Source organism: Mytilus californianus, unplaced genomic scaffold (genome assembly GCF_021869535.1).
Source record: "Mytilus californianus isolate M0D057914Y unplaced genomic scaffold, xbMytCali1.0.p SCAF_7, whole genome shotgun sequence".
NCBI lineage: Eukaryota > Metazoa > Mollusca > Bivalvia > Mytilida > Mytilidae > Mytilus > Mytilus californianus.
The window spans coordinates 34,823,390-34,842,373 of record NW_026262723.1 but is presented as its reverse complement, the minus strand read 5'-3'; the positions used below and the strand labels follow the sequence as shown (position 1 = coordinate 34,842,373).

General features: G+C 32.3%; 1 protein-coding gene across 3 annotated transcripts; it reads right to left on the bottom strand.

Annotated features, from left to right (window-relative positions):
- Positions 1–270: 270 nt before the first annotated feature.
- On the bottom strand, positions 271–18,425 carry LOC127707919 (uncharacterized). Of its 3 annotated transcripts, XR_007985090.1 has the most exons (8): positions 18,369–18,425; positions 17,110–17,322; positions 15,473–15,702; positions 12,175–12,316; positions 8,738–8,878; positions 6,605–7,015; positions 3,919–5,268; positions 271–3,771 (listed from the first exon to the last, which is right to left on the bottom strand). XR_007985090.1 is itself a non-coding variant. In XM_052212682.1 (7 exons), exons 2-7 carry the CDS (start codon positions 17,318–17,320, stop codon positions 4,967–4,969), a joined length of 1,437 nt encoding a protein of 478 aa, XP_052068642.1. In that variant the 5' UTR covers positions 17,321–17,322; positions 18,369–18,425; the 3' UTR covers positions 271–4,966. The 3 variants fall into 3 exon arrangements, 2 of the variants coding, with proteins under 2 accessions (XP_052068642.1, XP_052068643.1); XM_052212682.1 differs by having other exon boundaries at positions 271–5,268; XM_052212683.1 differs by having other exon boundaries at positions 271–5,268; positions 18,379–18,409.
- Between the last annotated feature and the right edge of the window lie 559 nt (positions 18,426–18,984).

Here is an 18,984-nt window from a genome sequence, read left to right as displayed (position 1 = left end):
TTTTATGTCTCAAGCATATCAAACCCTGCATATCCTTTTTTTCTATTAATTGTAAGGCAATGAAACTTAAAAAAAATATCATTTAAAAAATGTATATTTTTCATTAAATTTTATTTATGTAACGCGGCTGATTTTGTATAAATAATCAACATAAAACATGTAATTTAACATACATTAATTATCATTAAATAAAGATTTTGTTTTTATAATACATGACTTAGGTACAATACAACATGACACCACTCAATCTACAATCAAATGAGCTCTATATATATTGTTTTATCAGTCAAAGCTTTGTTGAATTAAATATTTAAACATACTATCAAACATACTTAGCTTCCCCTTCCATGAGGAAAAATGTATGTATATTTATGTATTACTGTGCTACCATCCTGACCCCCATCTAGCCAATTAAATATGAAGACTTTTCTGATTTATAATTAGACAAACTCAACATCTATGGTTTTGTAAACCAAATAAAGTTGCAATTCACTCATTTCTTACTCTACCAACACTGCTTTTGAACATTTGAGAGTTAAAAAACAACTAAGTGCAGTGAGGTAAATTTTCATTAGATCATGTCCATACCAATGTCAAGCATTTGATTGATAATACATTGACGTGTTTGTGTATAATCATACTTTGTTAAGAATACCATTTTATTAAAAATTAACAAATGATGTTCAACTACAATTAAGGGCAAAGGAAGATAACTCAAATTCAAAAAATGTTCTAAAGATGTTCAATTGCAATTCAGTGATTAAAATTCAAAATGAATGCAACCTTTATACCCTTCAGTGCTACCAAGCATTTGGATAAAATATGTTTCAGGAATTGCTTTTTGAAATATTTGTGTATAATGTAACCAATCTGTAGAAAAAGATTATATTTTTGGAATCATTTCTTTTTGAAAAAAAAACAAAGTTGAGATAGATGTATAAATTTGATATCAGGATAGCTTTTTTTCTTCGTTCACATATCAAATAGTTCTTAAGCTATTCAATCCACAAAATTGAATTATGTAAAAAAAATATACATATAAATACAAAGCTAACATTATAAAAAATACTTTGAATCATAACCATTTACATTTAACAATTGTAATACTGAAATGTAATAGATATTCATGTATGATCACTTTAAATATATTTATATCTAATGTCTATTCTCTGTTTGTTATACTGTAAACCAACTTATTTCACATAAATTATATTTAGACATTTCTTGCTGACTTTGTGGCAATGATTTTTTTTTTCAATATTTCCTTCATATTCTTGAGATGTTTATATATTAATGGGGAAGATCATATTTTTACAGATTTGTGTTGATTGATATTTCTACTTGCATAAATGGGGAAAATCAACAGCTTGCAAAACATTAGTTGGTTTACAGTTTGTAAATGAAAACAGTCAGATTTTGGTGAAACTGTTAAAAATATGAAAATCTCAAATAAAAACAATTAGCAAGATAAAATATTGCCACAATGAAAGATGAAGATAGACCATTGTCACATGAACTCATATTTATTTTAATTGTATTATATTCTTATGTGATGATTTATCTGAATAAATGTTGTTTAAACTAACTCATAAATAAGGTTACTTTCTTTTTTAAGAGCAAGAATCAAGATACAATACAATTTTATATTGATTCACACTCTTCATTTCTTTTATTATTTCAAGATATTTCCTTTATTATTTCAAGAGTATTTCTTTTATTATTTCAAGCGTATTAACTTTTATTATTTCAAGAGTATTAACTTTTATTATTTCAAGAGTATTAAATTTTATTATTTCAAGAGTATTAACTTTTATCATTTCAAGAGTATTAACTTTTATTATTTCAAGAGTATTAAATTTTATTATTTCAAGAGTATTAACTTTTATTATTTCAAGAGTATTAACTTTAATATTTCAAGAGTATGTTCTCTATTCTTTTAAGAGTATAAATAAATGTGAAATGTTAAAAACAACAACAACAAAAAATAATGCTCACTTCATAAAAATTAACTAAATTTCACTTTTTTTTTATATTAAATTAATGTCAGTACTCACAATTTATTGATATATATCTTAAAACCAACATGAAAAATCCAGTTCAAATGTACTGTTTAATTTTCAACATACCTGCCAACCTTTTGGAGCTACAAAGTGGGTAATCTCCTTTTTGATCTTTACTAAGGGGGAGATGATGTGTGACGACATTTTTCCATTCACAATTTTGTATCAAGATACAATGTATTTTCATATCGTTAAAAGCACAAAAGGATGAATTGTCTATTCATGGATTTAATTAGCTAAAACAACATTCTTTATTCTACTATGCCAATAAGAATAATACTTGTGATATTGCGAAAATCAGTCACAGAAAATACTAGAAAAACTTGATGATTTTTTAACAAATGGGAAGATTTCATTTTTTTTCAGTAAAAAAAGGAAGTCTCCTTTCTAGAATTGTTATGTTGGCAGGTATGTCTAAGCAATCACAGACACTATTTGATAAGGTACATTTTTTAACTTATTTGGCCCTGTAAATTAACCTGAATATGAAAAATGGCACAAATTCTGATCATATTTGATAAACATTTGATAAACCTTTAAGCCCACCCCTAATATAGAATATAAGAATGGTTAAACAAAATAAAGATAAAGTACCAGAAGCAGATACAGATACAGGGCTTCAAGTGGGGATTTTTTTATAATGTTATGGAACTTTATCCTGATATCCCTAGGGGTCGTGCCCTTACTGACGTGTTGTGGCAAGTAAAGGAAGAAGAAATATTTTTTACATTTTTATGCCAAAAAAATGATATTGATTCTGATTAAAAGGGCTCATCAATTGTTTACACCTGCCTTTGCCTTTGCAGATCAGGAAGTAAAAAATTCACAAACACACAAATGTAAAAGATTTCACTTCAAGGAGAATCAAGAGCTTTTAATGCAGATGTAGAATTTTCTATAAAATCCTAAAACTTTAAAAGATATGATTGACTGAAATGTTTTTTTCATTTTACTTAAGGATGTACTTAGGTGAGGTTTAGAAATTTGTGTCAGATGTTCGGACTCCTTGGGTTTTTTTCCTACAATACAGGGTAAAATATTTTGCTCCATAACACCCATTTTTCTTTTCATATAAGACTTCAATAGCTCATAAAAGGTCATTTACCAAAATTTAAGCAGATTCTAGATTTCATTTCTTTCGATTTGAGACCCAAATAATACCAATGCAAATATAAGGTAAAAGTCGGAGTCAGTCTTTTCCCACCATTTTTAAACAAGACTGCACACGCCTTCTTTACTAATCATTGATATTATGTTGATAGTCCTAAATATAAAGCTTTATTACAACTGTCACATAAACTTAACATTAACCAAGTAAACTAAACATTGACCAATGAATCATGAAAATGAGGTCAAGGTCAGATGAACCATGCTAGGCAGGCATGTACAGCTAACAATTCTTCCATACAACAAATATAGTTGACCTATTGCTATTGTTTATAGTTTAAGAAAAACAGACCAAAACACAAAAACTTAACACTGAGCAATGAACCTTGAAAATGAGGTCAAGGTCAAATAAAACCTGACTGACATATAGATCATAAAATATTTCCATACACCAAATATAGTTGAACTATTGCATATAGTATTAGAAAAATAGACCAAAACTCAAAAACTTAACATTGACCACTGACCCATGAAAATAGACCAAAACTCAAAAACTTAACTTTGACCACTGAACCATGAAAATGAGGTCAAGGTCAGATGACACCTGCCAGCTAAACATGTACACCTTACAATCATTCCATACACCAAATATAGTAGACCTATTGCATACAGTATAAGAAAAACAGACCAAAACATAAAAACTTTACTATAACCACTGAACCATGAAAATGAGGTGAAGGTCAGATGACACCTGCCAGTTGGACATGTACACCATACAGTCCTTCCATACACCGAATATACTAGACCTATTGCTTATAGTATCTGAGATATGGACTTGACCACCAAAACCTAACCTTGTTCACTGATCCATGAAATGAGGTCGAGGTCAAGTGAAAACTGTCTGACAGGCATGAGGACCTTGCAAGGTACACACATACCAAATATAGTTACCCTATTACTTATAATAAGAGAGAATTTAACATTACAAAAAATCTTAACTTTTTTTTCAAGTAGTCACTGAACCATGAAAATGAGGTCAAGGACATTGGACATGTGACTGACGGAAACTTTGTAACATGAGGCATCCATATACAAAGTATGAAGCATCCAGGTCTTCCACCTTCTAAAATGTAAAGCTTTTAAGAAGTTAGCTAACGCCGTTGCCGCCACCACCGGATCACTATCCCTATGTCGAGCTTTCTGCAACAAAAGTCGCTGGCTCGACAAAAATCAAATATCTCAAAAAGGAGCTCCATAACCTATCAATATTTTTAGCTTATTTTGTTCCTTAACTAATGCTCTTCCGACTTATAGTATCAATTTTAAATTCTAGATTTTTTTAACTTCACCTTAGTACATCCTTAAAGGAGAACAAGCAGTTTTTAATTTCAAGGTTTTTTTTTTGTTGGAACTTCCTGTTAACAAAATAATTGAAGCCTGATATCCCCTTAATTTAATTCTTTGATGATTTGATCATCTGATAGGTTATAAAATGCCTTTTATAAAATAGGTTTACCCAATGGTGAACGTTAATATGACATTTGTTTGTTTAAAGGATTTTAATTAAAACAAGTCACCTAATTTGTTGACTCATTGGATACAATATTTGAATGGAAATGATAATCCCAGGAAGATTTTATTTACAGTTCCTAAAAATCTACTCACCAAAATGTTTTCACCATTTTCAAGCAGATATTTTTTGTGACCCCACCCTTTAAAATAAAACCTAGTTATTCCAGTGAGTATAATAACTAACTAAAAAAAACATATATAACAAAAATAAATATCACTATTCTGATTTATCTTTTAAACAGTTTTAAAAATGAAAATTTTCTTTTTGATGGCTTTTCTGTAAAAAATACTTGTTCTGTTAGGCAATGAGTGATGCAACCAGGAGAAAACCGTCCTTCTAAATATTTTGTATGACTCTTTTCTCCAGGACTATATGTTTCCAAACTCATACAGGTTAAAACCTCTGTCAAAATATTCAGGAAGTTAATGTTCTGAAAACTACCAGGATCTTTTGTATAAACCTTAAGCTGCTGGTAAAGCTTGTTAAGTAACCAACTACCAGCTGCAGGGCTTCGTACAGCAAAATTCCCTGAAATAATAAATTTTAGACAAAGTAAAAATAAGCAGGTTTAAATAAGCTTGTTGATGCTGACACATTGCTGAAAGAAGTTTTGATCACCAGCTGCTTATACAGTCCTTCCATTTTATCATTTTTTTTTAATGTGTGGTCTAATTAAATTTTAAAATGGATGTGTCACATGGATATCTCTCACATTCATCTTGATTTTGCTCATTGTTGAAGATCTTACAGTGACATGTAGTTGCTTACATCCATGTCATTTGGTCTCTGGTGCAAAGTTGTCTAAATGACAATCATACTACATACTCTGATTTGAATGTTTATCATAAATTCTAACACATCAAAAACCATGAAACAATTTCATTCCACCATAACTTTTTTAGTGTTTTGTGAATGTCAAGTGAGAATGTCTCTACCTCAAGTCCAAGTCGTGGATATATGATTGTATGAGGAAAACATAAACACTATCTATGAAACTAATAACTTGACTTTGATTGATTGATTGTTGGTGTTTAATTTCACTTTCAGTACTATTGCCAATATCATTGACGCCAGTTTTATTTGGTAGAGGAAGCTGACGTGGCTTGAGAGAACTACTACCTTTCTGTAGGAAATTTGGCAATTCTAGTCATTTAAATTCCAGATTAAAACACACCTGCCATGAGCTAGGTTTAAACTCACAAGCTCAGTTTTGACAAACTACTTAGACCACTATGCCTATGAGGCCAAAAGTTTATTTTGAAGGCAAAGGTCAAAGTTACATGTGGATCAAAATGAGACATGAAAATTGTGTTGTGGTGAGAGAGTGACATGCCAAATATCTTAAGTTCAAGCTTCAAATTAAAGAGCTTTCCAGTAAATACACAAATTTTTAATGAATTCTACCTTCAGTCTTAACATTGAGATTAATTCTATATATTGGACAATTTGTCCCTGTTCAGGCCAAGAAATGTTTTCAAATTTTCTTTATTATTCTGAATTTGAGGAATTCGAGGGTCAATTTCAACTACAGACTTTTGTAAATATGAAATAAGCCAACTTTCAAGAAATAAATTTGAAGTTCTTTTTAACATATTTTGTTATTGATGACTACTCAACCTTGAAAATAAATGCATCCATTATTTAAAGTATATTGCTGACTTATTGATACAACCTTTTATTAAAATATACAGAATAAAATACATCTGAGCTGTGTTATTTCATATAAACAAAAATGTTCATGTTTTTGTATTCGCAACAGAAATCATAAGAATCAAGTCAATTAAAAAATCAAAACAGCAGGTGCACAATTCTTTGTCCTGTAGAAAGATCTATAACTTCAAAATAAGTGTAAAACAGTACAAACCTGATGTTGAAGCAAACATAATGAGTGTATCGTCTGGACAGGGTACTACTGTAACCATGGGAACAACATATTCAACTCTCCTCTCAGATGGTTTATAACCTTTGGCATCTACTTCTTCAGTGGATAGTTTACTGTCATTTTTTCTTACCAACTTTTTATCGTCTAATTGTAACGAAGACTCTTCGTATGCTGAGGGTTTTGTTTTATCTACAGAAACAATTTGCTCATCTGTTTTGGCATTTGCAGGCACATCTATCTTGGAAAAACCACTGCCTACACTGACTTTAACACTGTCCTCATCTGGCATCAGTCCTTTAGCATCCAGCTCCTCTATTTTTTTTCTCCGTAATCTCTTTTCCAATTCTAATCTCTGTTTGGGATGACTTTCTTTTGACAAATCTGCATCAATTTCTATTTAATATCAAAAGAACACAATTACAAAAATGTACTAAAAATGTGAAAAGGATTCTTGGAAACTCTGTGTCTTATCTGTAATATTTAATTTTGACTGCCAAACACTAAGTCCATTTATCAATAACATACAGAAAAGGAGGGAAATATATTTTCAAATTTTTACTTGAGATGTTATCTCGTAATCATATAAAAGCTTCTGTCAACAAAGTTTCATAAAAAAAACTCTAGACAAAGTTAATCTCAAATGATATGACACCATTTAATCATACTTCTCCAACTGTATAAGAGGGGCGTAAAGGGGGGTATCTGCACGGAAGAACACCAAATAAAATTGCCATTTCACGATGAACAAACAATTAAAAATTTCTTGCACGTTGATCTTTTTTCCGATTTCACGAAACACAGTGAATAACGAACCTTTTTCACAGCTGCCGGTGAAATAAAAATGGCAAAACACGTTGCACGAAAATAACCCTTTAACACCCTCGTATAATAGTCTCTTTAGCTTCTAGAACACTTGCCGCCAAAACTTCTTGATGAAATATAATTCAAGAAAACAAGAGGTTTGAACTATGCAAATTTTGTATTGGATGGTTAAACTTTAGATTCAGTTCATAAAGGAGATTGTTTTGTGAAAACATGACATCATTTAAATATGGAATAACATTGTATAATTCAGCTTCTTTATTGATAGACTGTTTTTCATAGCTATGGAATTTATTTTTTTTATGTGTTAGAAAATAGTATACTAGGGTTTGGATAATGGTGGCCAATAAAAGTAGAAATAATGATTTCTTTGTCAGAGTTTAATTCTTTTTAGTGCAAAACTTCAATTGTACAATTAGACATTGGGAAATTAAAAACAAGAATTTTTAAGTTTATTAATTTTTCCAAAGAGAAACACAAAATGTATAGAAAGTCCCAAGAATGCCAAAAGAATTTATTAGTCCAAATCACTCAAGCATTACCCGATAATAAACAAAAATGCTGGATAAATATGATAAAAAAGATATCTAAACAGGGAACAGTTCTGAGCAGAAATAAATGGAAATCCATCCAAGCAGATTGTGGGCTGTAATAACATTATCTTAGCCTGATATTTGTAGCAATTACAGAAAAGTCATAATGGTCCTCATCTATGTTTTTTTTAAATAAAAAGTTGTTGACATATGGAACTAAAAATTGGTAAACAGCTTTCAGAAGAATCAACTGTTAACACTATATAGATAACACATAGCTGAGAGGGTGATAGAGCAGATTGTTACCCTGAGAAAACATTGTCAACTGAGGCGAAGCCAAGGTTGACAATGTCTTTTTGAGAGGTAAGAATTTACTCTATCACCCTCTCAGATATGTTTTATTTAATTTATTATACTGAATGTTCTATTATTACTGTCAATTAAATTTCAAATTCAAAGTAATAAACTATGTCGTCTTGTACATAACAATCATCTGTATTTATTAAAGCGCACACTTGAGCAAGCGTCTCCGTGAAGGGTAATAGAGTATTTGCCATGGGATAGAGTAAATTGTCTCCCTCCTATTAACCAATCAAAATCTGGCATTTTGACATGAAGTATAATAACAAGAAATGTCCCATCTTTTGTGACCAAATCCAGTGGTGACAATTTTTTATGCCATCACTGCCAGAAACAGCACATCCAAGTCTCCCTGCTATGAATTTCGACACAGGTGAGATAAAAATTGTCTTATTCATACCTTGAAACTTAGCTCTAAACTCTGCAAAGTCTTCATCATCATCTGTATCTGATGTCACTACATCTTCTTCATCATCCACACTGTCATCCGATTCATCAAATGTTTCATCTTTAGAATCTTGCTTCTCACTTGTATCTGGTTCTAAACAAAAAGTAGATGACAGATGTGTTAAAGAGACGTGAAAAATACCAAAGGGACATTCAAACTCATAAGTCGAACATAAACTGACAACACAATGGCTAAAATAGAAAAAAGACAAACAGACAAACAACAGTACACAAAACACAACATAGAAAACTAAAGACTGAGTAATTTACATTGTAAAGGACAACAAATTTTCATTGACAATAAACAGCTAACAGAAAGAATAAATTCATCAGTGTAATGAGTGTAATCTTTAAGTTTTAAGTCTTTGAATTACAATTATTATATTAATTATTTTTTTATCTCAACTATTTTGTTATCAGTTGTTATTTTTCATTAAAAATTGAAAAAAAACAGCAGCCAATTTTGTCCAGTTTAAACCAGTTTGCAATTGCTGGCATAGGAAACAACCTGTGTTAAAAGTTTGTAATGACATAATCAAATTGGTAATTGACAAATAGACTATTGATCAGTTCGATATTGTCTGAGTTTTTGAAGCTATCTCTTAGGGATCAAAACACCAATCACATTAGAAGCTTTTGTCATCAAAATTCATCAACAAATTTTCTACAGAGTTCTTCACTAGCTTTAGTCCGTCGTTGTCCATCGTCATCGTTAACTTTTTACATTTTAAACTTCTTCTAGAGAACCACTGAATGGAATGAAAGCAAACATGGCATGAATGTTCCTTATGAGGTGCTGACCAAGTGTTGTTACTTTGAAGCTGATCCATTATCCAAGATGGCCGCCAGCGGGGGACTTAGTTTAACATAGGACCCTATGGGAAATACATACAAATGATTTCTTTTAGAGAACCAGTGAATTGAATGAAACCAAACATGGTATGAATGTTCCTTATGAGGTACTGACCAAGTGTTGTTACTTTGAAGCCGATCCATAATCCAAGATGGCCGCCAGCGTGGGACTTAGTTTAACATGGGACCCTATGGGAAATACATACAAATATCTTCTTTTAGAGAACCACTGAATGGAATGAAACCAAACATGGCATGAATGTTTCTTATGAGGTGCTGACCAAGTGTTGTTACTATGAAGCTGATCCATAATCCAAGATGGCCGCCAGCAGGGGACTTAGTTTAACATTGGACCCTATGGGAAATACATACAAATGTCTTCTTTTAGAGAACCGCTGAATGGAATGAAACCAAACATGGCATGAATGTTTCTTATGAGGTGCTGACCGAGTGTTGTTACTTTGAAGCCGATCCATAATCCAAGATGGCCGCCAGCAGGGGACTTAGTTTAACATGGGACCCTATGGGAAATACATACAAATGATTTCTTTTAGAGAACCAGTGAATTGAATGAAACCAAACATGGTATGAATGTTCCTTATGAGGTACTGACCAAGTGTTGTTACTTTGAAGCCGATCCATAATCCAAGATGGCCGCCAGCGGGGGACTTAGTTTAACATGGGACCCTATGGGAAATACATACAAATATCTTCTTTTAGAGAACCACTGAATGGAATGAAACCAAACATGGCATGAATGTTTCTTATGAGGTGCTGACCAAGTGTTGTTACTATGAAGCTGATCCATAATCCAAGATGGCCGCCAGCAGGGGACTTAGTTTAACATTGGACCCTATGGGAAATACATACAAATGTCTTCTTTTAGAGAACCGCTGAATGGAATGAAACCAAACATGGCATGAATGTTTCTTATGAGGTGCTGACCGAGTGTTGTTACTTTGAAGCCGATCCATAATCCAAGATGGCCGCCAGCAGGGGACTTAGTTTAACATGGGACCCTATGGGAAATACATACAAATGTCTTCTTTAAGAGAACCACTGAATGGAATGAAACCAAACATGGCATGAATGTTCCTTATGAGGTGCTGACCGAGTGCTGTTACTTTGAAGCCGATCCATAATCCAAAATGGACGCCAGCGGGGGACTTAGTTTAACATGGGACCCTATGGGAAATACATTCAAACGTCTTCTTTTAGAGAACCACTGAATGGAATGAAACCAAACATGGCATCAATGTTCCTTATGAGGTGCTGACCAAGTGTTGTTACTTTGAAGCTGATCCATCATCCAAGATGGCCGCCAGCGGGAGACTTAGTTTAACATAGGAGCCTATGGGAAATACATACAAATGATTTCTTTTAGAGAACCACTGAATGGAATGAAACCAAACATGGCATGAATGTTCCTTATGAGGTGTTGACCAAGTGTTGTTACTATGAAGCCAATCCATAATCTAAGATGGCCGCCAGCGGAGGACTTAGTTTAACATAGGACCTTATGAGAAATACATACAAATGTTTTCTTTTAGAGAACCATTGAATGGAATGAAACCAAACATGGCATGCATGTTCTTTTTGAGGTGCTGACCAAGTGCTGTTACTTTGAAGCTGATCCTTCATCCATGATGGCCGCCAGATGGGGACAATGTTTAACAAAGGACCCTATGGGATATACATACAAATGTCTTTTTTAGAGAACCACATACTGAATGGATTGAAACCAAACATGGCAAGAATGTTCCTTATGAGGTGCTGACAAAGTTTTGTTACTTTGAAGCTGATCCTTCATCCATGATGGCCGCCAATGGGGGGACTTCCTTTAACATAAGACCCTATGGGAAATACATACAAATGCTTCTTCTAGAGGTGCACTGAATGGAATGAAACCAAAACATGGCATAAATGTTTCTTATGAGGTGCTGATGAAGTGTTGCTACTTTGTTGCCGATTTATTGTTCAAGATGGCCACCAGGATTTTTTATTAAATTACAGGACCAATATTAAACCAAATTTGGCCTCACTCATTATTAGGGTATCTGTTATGATTTTAATCTATTTTTACATGATTTCCAAAACCAAAGTAGAATCAGGTGAGCGACACAGGCTCTTGAGAGCCTCTAGTTTTTTTGTTGTCACCGTTTATTTCAACATTTCATAGAATATATTTTCTAGCTAGTACAATATTAATGATGGAATGCTTTATGTTTCAAGGACTGAGATTAGAAAATCTATCGTCCTATTTGCTTCTGCTACCGTAGTACCTGTCTTAAAACAAAAATTGCATAAAATTGTCAAACCAAACTGTCGATAGGAAAGGACGGAACATAACCATGTCCCCTTTTGCGCAACACACAGGGGACAAAAAGCCTTAAGATTGGCTGGAAAAGTAGTGTGTATGTGTTCTTATCTAGGATGATTGGTGTGCCAAAAACATTCAAGAGAATTTAAACTAAGGCAATGGTAAAATGCGTATATTTTAATGCTGTGACTAATAGAACATTTTTCTTTATTATTTACCCTGAACTGAACCATCTACCATATGTTTGCCTTTTTTCTTTGTTTTCTTCTTTTTCTTCATGTTTTCCTCCTTAGTGATTCCAATCTCCAGTCCTTTATCCATTCCTTCATCACCGCCTCTATATCTTCCTATTCTGCATGCCTATAACAGAGAATAACATGAGGTTATTATATTGAACTCTTGTTGACATGGTTGTTTAATTGCTACACACACACTTATATGCACCTTAAACTCATGCAAGAGGTCAAACCTGTACTTTGAATATGCAATAATGAATAAATAAAAATATTATCATTTACATCATTTTTTGTTTTAAACTCCATCTTAAATATATGTTGTGTACAAGTTATCATTTTGTGTATTTTGACTTTGTACAAATTGTAATTTGTACAAAATTTGACTTAAATTGACTTATAACTTGTACAATAATTTAGTATGGATTTTGTTATAAAAAAAAAGCATTGATACACACTATAGAATTTTTATTCAATGACCACACATCAAACCTTATTTACAAAATACAAAAATAGTTATAGTGTATCATTTGTTTGAGCATGTGAGTGAATTATGGCATCGGGAATTGCACAACCATCTTTTGCTTTTTACATTTACATTTATAAATGCTGCACCCCCTTTTCATTTACATGAAAGAAACCCCTGACAGACCCTGACCACTAGTTCGTGAAAGCTTTTTAACTGATTCACGTAGCGAAAGTTAAAGCTCAGGAACCGTTGCGGCGAATAAAGATGTGTCTTTAACAGCTTTAATTTGATTTCTCAACAAATATCCTGTTAAAATTCCTATAGCTGTTCTAATGTGGTACTCAAATTCTCCAGATTTAATAATTACACCTAAGATATTTCAAGATTAGTTGGGGCAGGATCATACTGAGGAATTGGTATAATGACATTATCCCCCACAGCAAGTTCTGATAATTTCCATTTCGTTTTCTTGGTTAGATATTCGGCTTGGATCTGTCGGCCAGACAGCACACACTTTCTGGCACATATGATTGGTGTTTCAACGTCAGTGTCATCCTGGTTGTCACTGGGGCCAATTTCTATTATACTATCAGAATTCTCACTTGGGCCAATTTCTATTATACTATCAGAATTGTCACTGGGGCCAATTTCTATTATACTATCAGAATTCTCACTTGGGCCAATTTCTATTATACTATCAGAATTCTCACTGGGGCCAATTTCTATTATACTATCAGAATTCTCACTTGGGCCAATTTCTATTATACTATCAGAATTCTCACTGGGGCCAATTTCTATTATACTATCAGAATTCTCACTGGGTCCAATTTCTATTATACTATCAGAATTGTCACTGGGGCCAATTTCTATTATACTATCAGAATTGTCACTGGGGCCAATTTTATTATTCTATCAGAATTGTCACTGGGCCCAATTTCTATTGTACTATCAGAATTAACTGACATGCATGTATCAATTACATTTCCTGTCTTCATCTGGGTATTTTTGTAAATCAGGTTTATTGTGTGGTCATTGAATAAAAATTCTATAGTGTGTATCAATGCTTTTTTTTCTAACAAAATCCATACTATAAATTTTTGTACAAGTTATAAGTGAATTTTAGTCAAATTTTGTACAAATTGTAATTTGTACAAAGTCAAAATACAAATTATAATTTGTACAAAATGATAACTTGTACACAACATATACAATAATGAAGAGAAAAGGTTATTATTAATAAAAAAATATAATTAAAAAAAAAATGCAAAAAAAAACCGTTTGAAGCTGTGTATAATACCTATCCCCTTTACCAACTATATGTCTTTGCTAAAAAAAGTGCATATAATACACACCCAAATACGATAATGTTAATGTTTTGACTTTTATTACTATTGAACATTAATTGAATTTACATGCATATAAGATTTACATGATTTTAATGATAAAGATGAAGTTTATAAACTGTATATTCCAGTATCCTAGTTATCCCAAAGAAGAGGAGTGTAGCTCCCCTCTACCCTTTCTTTGCTCCCTATAGTTTTGTGCACCCCCTGCCTTTATAGTACTACCCTATGCATTTTTTTTGTCTGCAGGAAATTAACACTTTTCAATGCAAAATACTCATTTCAACTTCTGGAAAAAGCTATTGTTTCAATTTCAATTTTTTATCTATAGAAATGATCAATTAATCCCTTTTTAAAATAAGAAACCATACTAATGTTCCCTTCATATTAACATTTTGCCACTGTTGAAGACCATATGATGAGGTCACAATGTCTTTTGTTTTTTTTGTGTCTTTTGGTTGAAGTCTCTTTGAGTTCAACCAAACATCTCATTTAATTCATACTTAAGGTGGATAGGGGGTCTTCATTAATATCCATAGAATTTTTTAATAATTTGTCAAAATGTAGTTTATATCATGCTTTTTTCAAAAATATAATAAAAAGTATGGGTCACTGGGTTTTTGTGTGATTAAAACAAAACTACACCATAGAATTGTAAGATAAAATATGAGACACTGGGTTTTTGTGTGATTAAAACAAAACTACACCATAGAATTGTAAGATAAAATATGAGAAGATAGCTCTAATAATATGCTTTCAGATAAGAAAAAGAAAAAATGGGGTCACCGGACTCATTTTCTTGCTACATAATAAAATAGGTAATTTCACAACACATTCTATTATAAAAGTTACTTTATCAGAGTTACTTTATCAGAGTTATCTCCCCTTCTATATGAGTTATCTCCCCTTATGTGGCAAAGTTGAAAAAAGTGAATCAAACAAAAATATATTCTGGTTTTGTATAATACAACCATAAATATGATAAAACACATAATTATCTATAGTTCCACGAAAAGTCTTACACATGAATTACATACAACTCTCGAAATTTGAACATTTCATTAAAGATCTAGACCGATTGTTATCTGCTATTTCAAAATGCAAGATGAAGGAAGACACCCCAGCTACCTTAATACGTTTTGTTTCATATTGATAACATAAAATCATTAATTACGATAAAATATATTATGTACAATGAATACTATGATTCATTATTAATCATGTTACTAATTTGCATACATTTTGTTGGTATTGGTAAACTTCAAAGTTTAGTGTTTAACAAATTTCAAATTTTCTACAGGCTTGAACAGGGACTTTTCTATAGAAAGTCCCTGGCTTGAATGAAGAATGTTTTAAAAACGACATCAAATATGCATGAAAATTTGGTACCAACAAAAGTAAATGCATCAACAGTAATTAGATTTCATTATAGTGATTTTAGTATAAAATTTCTTTAATAAATGTGAAAAACCTGAATAAAGAAAAATTTGGGTTTGCCTTGTAAACCTTCACAGTTTTCTCCATCAAACTTTTCCACAAAATCACTTGTACTCATTTCCTTCCCATCAACCCCCACAATCACATGTTCCCTCTCATGTGATCGACTGTGGACGTCAGTGTCCTTCTGTGATTCCAAGCCATGTGATGCCACAACACAAACAAAGCAATCAGATCCTCTGTGCTTTTCCTCCATTCCAGCCACTGAAAAATAATATTTTTATAAATTTTTCCAAATACTATGAACATATTCCATTTTAGTAAATTCTTTTAAAATATAGACATCATTTGCATATTTTAGACATTTCTTGATCATATCAAATAAATGAAGAATGTGTCCATGGGACATAGATGATACCCCAGCATATAACGTTATGAAGGGACATAACTCTAGAATGTTAAAAGGGATGCCACCCAAATTCAAACTTGAGCTGTGTTATGTGGTAATAAGCATTGTGTATCAGTTTCATAACATTTGGTTGCGGCAAACTAAATTAAGAGAACGGAAACCAATTTTGGGACATAGGGACGGACAAGGGTAACACTAAATGCCCCTCCTGTGACGCGGGGTCATAAAAATAAATAAAACCTCATCAGGGTTTGTTTTTTGTCATTCAAAGAGTTTGATGATGATGACAGATCATGAATACATAGGTTTCAAATGAACTTATTAAAGCTGAGATAGTTCCCTTGCCCACCATTTTGGAGGGATACACGGTTGATTTTCTTGTTTGACTAACCAAGTTGAAACATGATGTACAAATAATAAAATTGAGAATGGAAATGGGGAATGTGTCAAAGAGACAACAACCCGACCAAATAGCAAAGAACAGCCAAAGGCCCCCCATTGGGTCTTCAACACAACGAGAAAATCCCACACCCAGAGGCTGGTAAGAGATCCTTACTAGATCGTAGGAATGAATTAAGCAAGGTTAAAAGCAATAAAAATTGTTCAGAAAAACTCTATTTCTATAGTCTAGCCATCAGTATAACTAATGGAGTTTGTCTGATTTATGAAGGAATTTGCACACTTAGACCTCCAGCATGGCGATAAAAGAGAAGTAACTCTTGATCAAATTGTGTCAATAAAAACCTATCTACAGCTTTTTTCCTTTTGGCCATGATATTGTTTATTTGACCTCTGTAGTTTGATTGACCCCTTAGTATCTTCTCCCATTTTTTTTTATTTTCTGATTTTATATACTGTGATTGATGGGTGGATTGGTGTTTTAAGTCCAGTGGCACAAAAAAAAACGTTCATATCCTAACGAGAACATAGTGATGGGACATGAATGGAACCCTGCTTTGTACTAGACTGACTGAGCTGGATTTTTAATGTTCTAGTTCACAAGGAAACAATTTGCAGTAAGAAATGTCATCCTCCATTGCACATTATTCTGCCATCAAGCTGACCAGTCTCTGTTCATATTTATTAAGACTGCATGCTTAGCAGAGAAGTAGCAAATAGCAATTTTCCAGGCAGTCTTTGGTTTGACCCAATTAGGGATTCAACCCACTACCTTCATGAGACCACCAACACGACCAAGGTAGTTGATATACTGTGATTCTGTTGTTTGACTTTGATTTTTTACTCTAGATAGCCTTACAAACCTTCATCTGCTATTTCCAATATTTCTCTTTTAGTTTTATCTCTGAAGGAGCACACTTTGAAGCCCATTGTCTTAAAGATTTTCTTCATCCTTTTATAATCCCTATCATCACCAGGTCTATTCTGATATCCAGAGGACTTCAAGAAATATTCATTATGGATCAGTAAAGCAATTCCTCTCTCCTTCTGATTGAAATCATAGCTACCTTCCATTCCTATATATGAGAAAAGACAAAGTATTTGATTACTACAGCTTTAACATACATGTACATTGTACCTGTAATCTTGAAATACAGGAAAAGTTCATATTATTGAATTTGTAAATAAAACACTTAAACAGACATGAGTGGTTTTTCATAACATTTTATCAGGTTGTATTGAACATTATCATCATACTTGACTTTTATACTAATGTATGCCATGTATATGTTTGCATTTTGTTTATGCTTTTCAATGATAAGGGCCTCAGGGAAGATTAGTTATATAGCTAACTGTGTAACCCTCTTAAAATAAAGTATTGTTGTTATTACATTGGAGACAAATTGCTGGATTGGAGGGCTGGGTAAGGAACCGATTAATTACAAATGTAACAATAATATTCGTGCTACGGTTACATTGTGTTATTGCTACGTTATATTTATTCAACTTTAACCTTCTATAGTTTTGTTGCTTAATTCTTCATTATGTACTTAATAATAATAATAATAATAATAATAATAATATTATTAAGTACATTATGGAGAATTAAGCAACAAAACTATAGAAGGTTAAAGTTGAATAAATATAACGTAGCAATAACACAATGTAATTCCGTAGACACGAATATTATTGTTACAATTGTAATTAATCAGTTCCCTACCCAACCCTGCATTCCAGCAATTAGTCTCCAATGTAACAATATCTTTTTTATTATTGTTACATTTCAATGTAACCATGGTAACCGTAGCCAGTGCCTATATAATAGAAACTGACATCCTAATATCCCTCACTTGATATGGTCCTAACATGTTCCAGCTTCCAGGCTGTTACAGACAACAGTTATAGTTATTATGTCTAATCTTATGTATTTGTATGTAATGAGATAAAAGCTCTTTATAGAGCCCTTTAATTGGGAATAAAATATTCTTATTCTTATTAGAATTACAAATGTCACATGACTTTTACAGGTGACTGGATCATCAACATGATCAAGTTACAAGTGACGTGTACATGTTTATTAGTTTATGTGTAATTATATAAAAGCAATATTAAAATATCAAACCAAGAATGACCAGTTATTTTCTCAGAAAAAACAAAGGGAAAATAGGTTGTAAAAGTTAGTACAAATCAGGATTAACCTTAAAATGCGGAATCTTGGACTTGGGACGTTAGCGAACTTCATGTAAAAAAACGAAACTAAAAAAAAATAAAATATAATGCGGCGAATAGATTTAAGTGTATAGGGAAAATTGAATATTTTTGGCGTTAATCAGTTGCTTTAAGTAATAGGTAAACGGAAAAAAAGTCACAAATTTTGTAGGAAAAAAAGTCACATATATGTGAGGGTTACACGGGTGGGTCTTTTCACCGCCGAACACCACCGCACACCACCGAACACCGCCGAACACCCAAAAAACCATCAACGACTGAGAAAATCAGTGATTTTATACAATAAAACGGTAAAATCAATTTAATTACGTCTAATTTAACAATTTTTTAGATGTTTATATGCATCATTTTTCTGTTAAAGTCGATTATCAATATAATCCATATAAAGAAAAACGTCTCCGGATTCATCACTATTTTTTCCGGATTACATTGTGTGTGTACAAGAATCATTTGAAATCAATTACTGATGAAGGATATTAGTGTCCCGAAATATTTAACATTTGTTCATG